Below are 12,362 nucleotides of genomic sequence, written 5' to 3'. Positions count from 1 at the left end.
GGTTTTTCTGGTGTGAGAAAGTGGAAGTGTAAATGAGGACCAAAATGTTTAACAGATATTGTAAACTGGGAGGAAAATGCTGAAGTGCGAAGGGGAAATAGGGAGTGGGAGGTGGAAAGGAAGGAAGGGGAGAGGAATAAAAGAGAGAATGCAGGGAAAAAGCGGAAACAAAGCTTTAGTAAGTAAGGTGGGGAGAGGGGTTCAAGGGAGGGAAGGGAAAGGGGAAAAAGGAATCAAGATATATCATGTACAGCTGCAAACTTCCTGTGATGAATGCAACAGCTGTGCGTATCTAAAATGTAACAATAAAATTAATTTTTTAAAAAATGCATTGTGCTTTCATATTGTGTCCTCTAATTAAATCCCTTATAGGATACAGTATTTTTTTAAAGTGAGCCCCAACTACTATATTATTGCTTTAAAAAAATCCTCAAATCTTGTGTTCAACATAGAAAATTCTTTATTTTATCCTTCATCTCATCAATGATCTTTAATGTTTCAAGAACTCAGGAGTAATTATCTGGAGAAAAGTATGAGAAATTATCAATTATGTTATTTATAGAATTTTTCTGGGAGAAAGGCAAGAAAGATGACTTTGATAAAACATAATTCTAAATTTTGAACAAAAGATTTATTCAAAAAACCACTTCAAAGATAAATGCACATGTTCAGCCGATGGATGTATCTTAATTGGTAAGATCTTAAAACATGGCTAACTAGAGCACTGAGTCTTTCATTTAATTAAAATTTATCTTTATCAAGGTCTGTAATTTAGACATTTTCAAAGCAAAGAAAAATTTGAGTTTAAAAATTTATTTACTTGGCCATTAAACTTTTGGTTTTTGAACACTGTGCTTTTCCTTTTCCTCTCTGTCTCTCTGCCTGTCTCCCTCTCTCTCTGTCTCTGTCTCTCTGTCTCTCTGTCTCTCTCTCCCCCCCCTCTCTCTCTCACACACACACACACAGATGTGCTCTCTAAATCTATTTATACTACTTGCTTAAGTGAACAAAGCACTTCCCACCCCTCTCCGCCTGTAATTCTGAGCCCTTTTCTTTTCTTTCTTTCTTTCTTTTTTTTTTTTTTTTGCGGTACCGGGGATCAAACTCATGACCTTGCGCTTGCCAGGCAGGCACTTAAGCCACTGAGCTATATCCCCAGCTCTCCGCCTGTAATTCTGACTGTCCCTTGGCCAGTGGCCATGCTGGATCCACTGCAGTCCCAGGCTGCAGATCTGCTGCGAAAGGAGGCCTGGGGAATCCAAGACACCTCCCTACATCTTCCCCACCCATCCGTTTCCACCAACCTGCCAGGCCAGGCAGGTCCTTCGGCCACCAGCTCTGAGAATTCAGGATGAAACTCTGTGGTTAATGACTACCGACCGGAGTGTTTCACTTGCCACTAACCCAGTGAGTGGAAAGCACGCCTCAGGAAGCAGGTATGAATTATTATCCCTAGTACAACATGGTTTTTCTACTTACAAGAATACTCTGGTGTATTTCCTAGTGTGTTAAAAATATAAATCATTTACAGAATGTATTTGAAAATAGTCTTTCAGGAACAGCTTCATAGCAGTCAAACATTACCCCTGTACCACAGGAAAGAACTGCCCCGATTTCCTGTAAGCAGCGGCATTCCGGGCCTCAGGTGGCTTTAGCTCCCGGTGCTGTGCAAACACACCTCCACCTGGAGTGCTGCTATGCTTGCACATACAGTTCCCTGTAATATTTCCACCCGAAATGGAGCAGGTTGGGAGGGTTCTGTTCATACCTGGGAGTAACCTCAATAATCATTAGGAGATCTCCCCTGTGGACCTGAGCTCCCGCGGTATTTGATCAGGGCAGTGCTAACGGGAATGTGGGATTCCCATCCCCACCGTCTCTGAAGTTCTCTCACCTGGGCCACTGTGCATGCAGCTCTGAGGTGCACTTTCCTCTTACACTTGCGGTCCAGGAGTGAGAGTGCAGAAGGTGGGAGACTAAAGACACTTTATTAAATCAGATGGGTGGCAAGCATACGTGGAATGGGAAATGTCGGAGCGAAAGGAGCTGGTGTCACTGAGTGTCTGCTGCTTGTGGAGGCCTCAGCACGGCAGTGGCCGCCCCAGCGTGGCCAGTGACTGAGATGTAGGCTGTGGCCGCCCGGGGGGTGTTGGAGGGGCAGTGGCACTGCCCAGACAGTTGTGTGTGGGGACAGAGGGGACTGGTGGTGAGGGGCTCGGGGGACAGCGGAGGGCACTCCTGTGGGCACATGGTCATAACCTCAGGGCAGGTGGAGAGACAAGGCCATCAACTACGCGGTTACGGCCAAGGCTCCATCAGGGAGGGACTGTTACTCTCAGCTATAGGTAGCAGGACTGACACCAGGTAGGGGAGAGACATGTAAGGGCATCTCACTGATTTGTTACCTGTCTGTGCACCATGGGAGTGGAAATCTCGAGGGACCGGCTTTATTGTCGGATCCATGCTGCCAGTAAACCCAGGCTTACACACCCACTCAGTGTCTCCTCCGGACCGGGCACTGCAGCTGCCCCTCCTCCTCCGCAAGCCCAGGCGCTTGTGCAGAGCTCCATTCTCCCTGTTCTGTCCTGCACTGTGATTTGTTTACATATCCGCCTTCCAGTAAAGGAGGAAGAACGTTTTGGAAATTTAATCATGCTCCATACCGCCATTTACCTGTAAAGAGAAAGCGTTCCCGTCCTCTGTAGAACAGAGGGGGCGCCGAATAGTTCCAAAGCCCTAAGCTGCCTTTCTCCATGTTTTTAGCGAGGAAGGGTCAGGAAAGTCAGACCCATGGGAGAGGTGATTCTGTTTCTGGGATTCCACCTTCACCACATCCAGAAACATTCCTGCCAGGCGCACGCGTTATCCCAGTATGTGGAAGGCGGGCGCCTCCTGCAGGGCTAAGCCCAGGGCTGGTGTCCAGGAGGAGGGGAGGGGAGGGCAGGCGAGGGGTCCCTTGCCTGGAGCAGGCAGCTGCTCACTTGCTCACGGTCCCTCTGCCCGCAGACGGACGGGAGAGCAGAGGATGATGCTGCAGCTGCAGAGTCCCCTCACGGGGAAGGGATGCTAGATGCTTTGGGGCCCCCAAAAACAATTCACTGGTTTCCTTGGGATCACTGAGAGATTAGCCACCGGGGCCACAGCCCCTGGGGACCCAGTGTCATCTCAGAAGTGAGGATGGAGCTGGAGGCCGGGGCTGAGTGTGTGTCTGCAGCTTTCGTCTGAAGGGACATCGGTTTACGCCGGTTCAGCCTTTCTTCCCAGCCTGCTGCTCAGCCGGCTCCTCTCCCAAAGCACAGAGCCTGGGCAGTCAGCAGCGGCAGTGAGGCGGCTTCCGTGCGGGTTAATTGTAATCAGCAAACTGCGGGGTCTGGAGAGACCGCTCTCTTGTTTCCCAGCAGTGCTAGTTTAATCGGTTTGCATTTTAGCTCTACACAGCTGAGAAAAGATGAATAATCTTTGGACAAGAAGTCACAAAGCTGGTATGAAATGGTTCATATAGCACAGTTATAAAAATAGCACTGCAGTTATGATGTATCCAAAGTCACCGCTAATCTACCTCGAAGTCACAGCGACAACCTAGTCATCCTCTGCGAGTCAAGAGATAAAAACCCACAAATGTGTCTTTAGAATAAAACCCCTATAAATCCAACAAGATGGTGTCACTAGCTTTCTTTTTACTTTCTAGTAAAGGAGACAGCTGGGTTTTTTACTTCAGGGCCTCTTCCATCATCTTTTCCCCACACTGAAGTTCTCTTTCTGCCATTTAATTTTCTTTATCTTCTAATTATAAGGCAAAATTAAAATATTTTTTCTACACAAAGGTCAACTTTATTGGTCATTAGAGAAATGCAAATTAAAACTGCAGTGGAATAGTGCTATACCCTTCTTAGAATAGCTAAGTAAAAGATAATATAACATCAAACACGGATGAGAATGGGGAATACTCATTACTAGCAGGAATGTAAAACAGTTCCAACCTCTTGGAAAAATAGTTTGCAATTTCTGAATCTCAACATTCACTTCACATATGACCCAGAAGTTGCACACTTGAGCATTTATCCTAGAGTAATGAATACTTTCATTGACACAGAAACTGTTCATAAATGTCCACGATAGCTTTATTTGTAAAAGCCTAAAAGATGTAAACTATAGAAATACTCTTCAACAGGTGAACAGTTCTACACACCTGTGTGTCCACACCAGGAATACTATTCAGCAAGCAAAAGGAACAAACTACTGATGTGTGCAAGGACTTAGCTGGGATTAAGGCCACTGTGCTTAGTGCAAAAAGCCACTCGTGAGGTAAAACGCCACGCAGTCCCATTTTGTGTGGCGTGCTCCAGCTGGTGAACTACAAAATGGAGGGCAGGTTAGTGGTTTCCAGGCCACAAGGATGGGGACGGGGTGGTGGGATGTGTGTGGTCCCCTGGGGAGATGGGACAGCTCCGCATCCTGACTGTGCTATGGGAGCCCACACCGTGGACAGCCACACCCTCAGACACACACCAGCGTGAAGGCCAATGGATGAACACTGAATCTGTGATGGTGGCCTGCAGTCTGGCTGACCACACTGGATCAGTGTCAACCCCGGAAGCCAGAGAAGTTGTCGCCCCCGGGGAAAGCTGTGTGAAGAGCTCCAGGGATGGGATGCAGTTCTGAAATTCCCTGAGAGTCAATAATCACTTCAAAAATGTCTTTCTTCTCAAGCATCACACCTCATCGTGACATTTCACCATGAGGTGGGTGAATAGTCTTGCGGGTAGGAGGGCAAAGCATGGGCAGCTCCACGTCCGTGTGCTCTGCGCTCTGTTTCTGAGTCTTGGCACTGTGCTGTCATGGATGAAGGCCTCCTATCAAGTGCATGTGCCCAGGCCACATCTGGTCCTCTGAGCCTCGAGCCCTCAAGCTCCCTGTGACCTGAAACATTCAGTTGCACTCTTCACCGTGGTGCTGGAGACCCGCGATGTGGCCCCACTTGACTCTGTAGCCCCGCGGTCCTCTGTCCTTCCCTGGTTCTCCACCCTGAGGCAGCGCCACGTCTGAAACCCAAACCTGTCACATCCCCTTCCAGCTGAGCACCTTCCCACGGCATCCTCGGTGCTGGCCAGGCCACCAAGCCCTGCCGGGCCAGCGCCTGCCTCCCCTCTGGTCTTGAACTCTGGTCTCTCGGCATCCTCGCCCAGCTGTGCAGCCTCAGTCAGGGCCTCGTCCTTGCCTTGGTCCCCTCGTCCCAGGGCCTGGCCCTGCTTGCTTCCTGCTGGGTCCCAGCTCCCCTCTCGGGTCTCAGCCCCACACCGCATTTTCAGGAAAATCTTCCCCAAAGCCCCGGGTTATGCTGTGAGTTTGACAAAGATTCCACTAGAGCTACTCTGAGCTTCAGAACGCCCACCCTTGATCAGAACAGTACGGCGTGGGGCTGTTGGTGACCCCACCAACGGGTGTGAAGGTCACTGGGTGCAGTGTCTTGAGCAGGGAGTCTGCGGAGCTGGCTTCAGCGACTATGCTCGAGCAGGATAACCGTTCTCCCGCTGTGGGCTCCTCCTGCTGCTGACTCCCTGGGTGAGGCTCCCCATGTCGTCTGCTCCCCACATCTTATCCAGATGCACCAAATGCACACTTTCTTCACTTTGCAAATAACCACTGTTTCTGTCTCCTTGGAGAACTGTCCCGTTTGGGACCTGGCCCTTTGCGGCGTGCGACCTTACTGCCCTCCCCGGTGCCCCTTCTGTCTGCACCGGACCAGGCATCCTGCACAAGGCTGGCTCATCTCTCCACACTGCTGCAGGAGCGGTGCGTTTCCTGGTGCGTAGCGATGGGCTTCCACCTGCTGAGCAGTCTGACCGCAGCACCTGCTATGTGTGCAGGGTGTAGCCCAAGGAAAGAGGGGTGCTCTTCACTGGTTCTCCTTAGTTTCGCCACTTTCAATGAGTAAATGGGATGAAATCACTAAAGAGCAGGACAGATACGGTTCCCAGAGCAAATGGTGGCTGTTCGGACCGTTTATTGTTATTTAATAGGTTTATTTACTGTAGGTGGCAAAATGGCTCCGGGACTGTCAGGTCCAAGTTGCTCTTTCACTTCCCCTTAGTCCTGCTCAGTAATTAAGTGAAGATCAATTAATGATTCATGAGAATTTTATTTTTTTCTGTCATGCCAGAGTTAAAATGAACATTTTCCTAGACTGTGGTGTTAACCAGGGTGTCCAGAAGCCATTCTGAGAGGGGCAGCCGGATGGCGGGGTGAGGACAGGTGAATGGTGGTGCGCACCTGCGCTGAGCCAGAGGCCTGGGGCTCAGAGCTGTGACCTTCTGTAAGGGTTGACACACTGTGTCTACTTGAGAAGTTTAGCAGTTTAACTAAGCACTCAGCAGGCGGCCAGGGTCTTTACTCTGTAAACATCCTCATCCTGGGCAAGAGGTGGACATGTGTGAGCGCTATACCCACCCCGGTGGGCAGAGCAGCCTGTTACAGTGTAAGGGAGGAAAAGAGGCTTGCTCTTCCCCCTTTTGCTTTGGCTACTTTTGCTGTCTTCTGCTGCCTTGAAGTGTTGCCCCTGTGCCATGCCACCTGGCCTTGGAGCCAGCTGAGTATGGACTGAAACCTCTACAAACTGTGAGCTATGCCGGTCTTCTGACCAGCTCGCTCCCTCCCTCGTAGGCACCCAGAGAGAGGGCCTTCAGTGCATGGGGATCCATGGGTGGGGAGTGCCGGTCTTCTGGCTGGCTTGCTCCCTGCCTCGTAGGTGCCCGGAAGGATGGCCCCCAGTGAAGGGGGAGCTGCTCAATTGAGAACTACCATGACACAGAGAAACAATGACACAATTGGCCCACCATGCACTGTCTGCAGATGCCCACCCACGGATGTGTGTGAATCATTCAAACATGGAGAAACCCTTGGAAATACATGCCATACAATGGGTCACTCTTGCTCCTGCCATTGAGAACCAGAAAGGTCCAGAGTCAGCAGAGGAGCAGCTGCTGAACAAGGACTCGGAGAACATGAGAATGCAGACTAAGCCTACGGAGTCAGAGGTCCTGTGGACTGGGGTCATGAGAGCCGCTCGGAAGCTGTAAACCAGGAGGACCTTGCACAATAACTGCGGAGACTCCCTGGAAGCCATTCTTCCCCTGACAGTACAGGCTGTGGTGGAGCTCCAGAGAAGTCTGCAGCAGGATTCCTGCTACCTGTGATGACAATTTGGGAGAGGACACTAACTGGTTGTGGGGTCCCAATGCGATGGGAGGCTGGAGAGAAAACGCTACAAAAAATGGCTTTTGCCCCAGAAGGCTCACTTGATTTTTGACAACCCTTAGGCTGTAACTACTTGTTAGATTCTTCTTGTGTATCTCTGTCTTCCTGAGAAACCACTTTGAAGATACCACCATGCATTACAGCAGCCATTGATATTTTCCTACTAATCTATCCATAACTCTGCAATGTTTGTATTGTTTCTATCCTATTTTGTAAATAGATGCATGTCTATCATTATGTGTTTCCTACAACAAACATTGAGAAAAGTTAATGATTATTCAATAGGTCACTCATGTATAGCTCTATTTATTTTCTTTAGAAGCCACTTTGAAGATACCTAAGTATAGTACAACGATTGTTAATCTCCTACCTCTTTTGTCTGTAACTCACTATTATTTGTCTATTTGTTTTCCTGAGAAACTATCTTGTAGATAACAATATGTAAAACAATAACCATTGATAATTTCCTACCACTTTGTCTGTAATTTGGTAAGCCCCCCTATTATTATTTTATCTTTCTTTTACTCTTTAAAATAAAAAAAAATAAATAAATAAAACTGTGAGCTAAACCTTTCCTTCCTTAATTTTGGGTGTCGGGTATTTTGTCTCAGCAAGGAGAGAAACGTAACCAAGACAGATGCTATATACACACAAACTGGAAAATAGTTGTGGAGGTTAAGAAACCAGCAAGTGGTCGTGATTTTTTCCAATTCTCAATGGAACAAAAGAGAAAGAAATATAAAGAAAAAATCAAATATGTTTCTCAGGGCAAGTCACTTCTGTTCCCCTCCGTTTACAGGGACCTCCATTTACAGGCTTGCCCCTTGGCTCCTGGACCCGCTCTGTAGCTCGGGAACCCCGCACTCTCCCTGAACGTCTCTCTGAGCTGCGCAGTCAAGCTCGCTAGACGCTCATCATCTGGGGTTTGCCGGGTTCTCCGCAGGTGCAGAGGTCCTGAGGTGGACAAGCACTGTGCTTGCTGGGGAAGAGCTCGCAGCTTGGTGAGGAGACAGTGCGTGTGAATGTTACTCTCAGGTAAGAGACTGAAGAGCTGCAGCCAAAGGCCTGCTAGGTCATGAGACTGAGATCTGTTCTCATCACAGGGTCTGTGGGAGTGACGTGTGCAGACACTGTGGCTGGGCCTCCTGCACCCGCCTGCCTCGCCCTTCCCTCCGTGGGTGACGGATCTGTGACTGGGCAGCGCTAGCTCCCTCCTAACTCTGAGATTGGGTACTGCCCCACTCTAAATGTCAGTGGTAGCCTGTAAGGAAGCATCTGTCTAAGCCAAAGAGAGAAATCTTACTCTATTGGCTCAGAGAGCCCAGGTCTAAGCCAATGAACTCACAGCATTTCTTTAGCAATTAGCATTGTCCAATCAGAATAGAGCTCTGGACTCTTGCTCAGTGGTATAGCCAACGTCTTTTCTGTCTATCACTGGTCAGGAAGGAATAGGCAGGCAGCCCCCACCCCTGCCCTGTGTGACCAGCAGAGAGGCCTGCTTTAGGATGAATCGAGCAGGAGTGTCAGAGAGGAGGATGGACACTGGGCGCCTGGACGTGCCCAAAGACAAGTGGCCCGCGGCCCTGTGGGCTGACTGTCCTTCCAGATGTCCCAGTTATCAGAAGCAATAAAGCCCCTTTCCTCACAGGTGGGGCCAGTGGGCATTCTCACGCTAGGTCTCCAAGCACCCTGGGTGAGAAAGGGCCTTGAGTAAGATCTCCGTGGGGCGTGGCTGGAGGAGAGAGGGGTGTTCCTGCTCCTGCAGAAAGCTTGAGCAGAGCTGTTCAGGAGGAAATGCAGTGTGGTGTGCGTGTGTCCATGTCACTGTGTGTGTCCGTGTTCCTATGTGTATCCGTGTGCCTGTGTGTGTGTCAGTGTTCCCGTGTGTGTGTCTGCGTGCCCATGTGTGTCTGCATGCCTGTGTATGTGTCCACGTTCCTGTGTGTGTCCATGTGCCTGTGCATGTCCCCGTGTGCCTGTGTGTGTTCCCATGTGCCTGTGTGTGTGTCTGCGTTTCTGTGTGTGTGTGTGAGTCCACACTCCTGTGTGTGTGTGGAACTTTTTGTTCTATGGGCCACTGTATTAGGACAGCTCATTCTTATACCTTGTTTCTAGTAGGAAAAAAAAAGACAAAGGAAAGAGAAGTGGGCAGAGAAAGCTGCTTTCTTAGGGCAGCTCCAGGTCATGGATTTTACTGAACGATGGTGTCGATGTATACAAAGAGAACACTCCTGAGACTTTGGCTTCCATCATTTTTCTCAGTACATTTATCACTGAAAATACTCAAAAGGCTTTAAAGAGTAAATCTGTGGTAAATGGACTCAGTTCAGGAAACCCATCTGTCGGATGAACAATATGTAAAGTGTGACTATGACTTGTCTGGCAGGCTTTTGTATGTCAGAGCTGTATTGTAAGGAAGTGTGTACACAGAGACACAAAACAGCCCCTCTTATGGGTCAAGAGCTTGATCTTTCTCCCTTTGGAGTTTGCAGCTGTCTTGTGTGTGTGTTTTCTTTGAAATTCAGTGAGATCTTTGAAAAACAAGACAAAGCAAATGTAAATAAGGGACTCTTAAGGTGAGGGGTTAGCCATATTTATATTTCATGTATGTGTCTCAATGCTCATTTATGCACATGGGCTGGGGAGATAGCTCAGGGGCACAGTGCCCACCTGGAAGCTCAAGGTCCTGAGTTTGATTCTCGGTACCAAAAAAATAAAGTGTTCTCGCTAATTTATGCACAATGCTGTATCCAGATGACTTATAATTATTTTTAAGAAGCCGTAATTCATGCTTTTAAAAGGTCTGTCAAATCTTACCAAGAACCACGGATACAGAGATAATATGGAAACACGCAGGTCCTAACCTATTTTTAACCAAAAAGAATGTTATATATCGTGCATAGAGGAAGAGTTGAAAAAAAAAGAAGTAAGAAAACCAACCTTGGGATGAGTAGGACCCTTAAAACTGGAGGAAAGGCCGGGACTGAGGCCTTGCTCCCCACGCGAGGATTACAGACACTGCACTCCAATTGAGTGCCGCGGTCGGGCTCCTCACTGCTGGCCCGTGGCCCAGGACGGTGTTGTGTCCAGAGCTCAGATCCGCGGGCGACACCTCGGGCTCGGCTCTGCGTGTGAGGGGCAGATGCAGACGCATCCACCCAGGCCACCCGCAGGTTGGGCGCTGCCTGCTTGAGAGCTCGCGGGGAAGTGGGCGGTGCCTCGGCGGGCACGGGCACGGACACGGACACGCGGGCCCGCCCCTGCACGGTGCGCACGCCTCGCCTGTGCTCTCCCCTCCGCGGAGGAGGACCGGGCAGGAAGGCTCCGCGGCTCCTGATGGGAATTTCCACCCCAGAACTGCCAGCCTGTGAACTTTCATTGTAAAGTTTCCGATCGCAAGCAAGTGCTCTAGCAGTGAACGCAGGCTGAAACTTCAGCTCTGAAGTTCCTTTGCGAATCACGTGGTAGGGAAGTTAAATTAGGGTTCTATCATCTGACCTATCAGCTTTAGATTTATTTAGGTGCTTGGTTAGCTTGTTCATCCATTTTTATTACTGTGGATCCCAGGAAAATTACCAGTATGGCTGGAATTTTGTTGAAGTATCAAATCTAAGTTACATCTAATACGTTTTGTTTATTGTTTTCCGGGGCTTTGGAGTGGCTATGAGCTTCATCATATCTCCACACAAAGAGAAATAAGGTGGTGCGTGCAGATAATACAGTCAAGCTTTCCATTTACAGCATTTGACGACTGCACCCTTGAAAAGCTAGATTAAACTTGCACGTGTATGAGTGTGTGTACCTGTCTTCCTGTGTGTGAGAGACAGAGGGAGAGAGGAGGAGGAGGAGGAGGAGGAGGGGAGGGGCAGAAGACAGAGCTCAGTAGCCATCTTCATGAGTGCATTTGGGAATGTTATCCACATCCCTCATCTTTTCCTTCAGATGCTAAATTTTACATATTAAAAATAAGCTAAAAGAGAAGATTATTAAGCAGCTTGATTAGTCTACTAACATTCTAAAAAGTTATGATAAAAATAGATTTATTTTTACTCTTACTAATAATTCTGCTGGCATGAGATGAGTTGGCAACATTTGAAGCCATAAATTACTTTCCTGCATTATCAGTGGCTATCATGGCATATTCAGAATGAAGAGGAAAAAGTTGTCCAGTTACACTTGAATTAAGAAAATTAATGAAAAAGATATGAAGCTGAAGTTCACTTTTACACAACCCATCTCTCTCCTATTGCACGACTTCTAGAGTAGCAGTGGGGCCGCACGACCCCAGGCGCAGGGCAGGGTGTACCTGGATGCTGGTCAGCGTGGTGTACTGGTAGGCCTTCACCACCAGGTAGTTGGCCTCCAGGTCGATGAGGCCCAGGATCATGTACTTCCACCATCTCCGCCGCAGAATCGCCAGGAGGTTTTCTTCTCCTGAGACACAAAGTTAAAAAGAGCTGTGAGGTTCTGAAGAGACACTACCCTGGGTGTCAGAATGCGGCCCACTGCAGCGTCATAGCTTTCACTACACCCTACCAAACATTAGTTTTCTAAGGTTTCTTTTCCTGAGGCAGGGTCTCACTATGTAGGGTAGGCTGCCCTGGAACCCGTGGTGATTTCCTGCCTCAGCCTCCCAGGTGCTGGGTGACAGGAGGGCGCCACCACGCCTGGCTGAGGTAATTAGCTGGGAGTGGGGCCCTGTGGAAGCCCCGCGTGTCACTGCCACTGCTCTCCCCGGAGGCTCTCGAAGTCTGGACGTGCAGCTGCTGCTGCTGGCCTCTTCCCGGTGACTGCCACAGGAGGAGACGGTCGTGTCTTGGAGCAGCAGCTGTCCAGTGACTTGGGGCCCTCAGAGCTTTGGTTGGCTGTTGAAGGCGGGAAGGGGCCTGGACCTCGGGCAGCCAGGACAGTGCCCTGCTGAGTCGCTGGCGGCACACTTGTCTAGGTGGTCCAAACACCTACAGGTCTTTCTGTCCCAGTGACCCGCATGCCCCATCTTGACACCTCCAAGCATCTTTCAGAGTCGTTGTGTGCTCTTCATTTGCTCCCCACCACTCAGGGCTCTGTGCTGCTCTGAGCGTCCACCCGCCCCTGAGCGTCCACCCGCC

General features: G+C 49.3%; 1 protein-coding gene across 1 annotated transcript in view; it reads right to left on the bottom strand.

Annotated features, from left to right (window-relative positions):
* Positions 1-12,362, bottom strand: part of Slc35f1 (solute carrier family 35, member F1) — a 216,028-nt gene that overhangs the window by 51,679 nt on the left and 151,987 nt on the right. Inside the window, exon 3 of the mRNA XM_005389123.2 lies at positions 11,561-11,688. Coding sequence (XP_005389180.1) covers positions 11,561-11,688 — 128 coding nt within the window. The remainder of the gene's footprint in view (positions 1-11,560; positions 11,689-12,362) is intronic.

The sequence above is a fragment of the Chinchilla lanigera genome, unplaced genomic scaffold (genome assembly GCF_000276665.1).
Source record: "Chinchilla lanigera isolate Chin_1 unplaced genomic scaffold, ChiLan1.0 scaffold00035, whole genome shotgun sequence".
NCBI lineage: Eukaryota > Metazoa > Chordata > Mammalia > Rodentia > Chinchillidae > Chinchilla > Chinchilla lanigera.
Note: the sequence above shows the minus strand (reverse complement) of the source record. Positions and strands in the feature narration are given on the sequence as shown.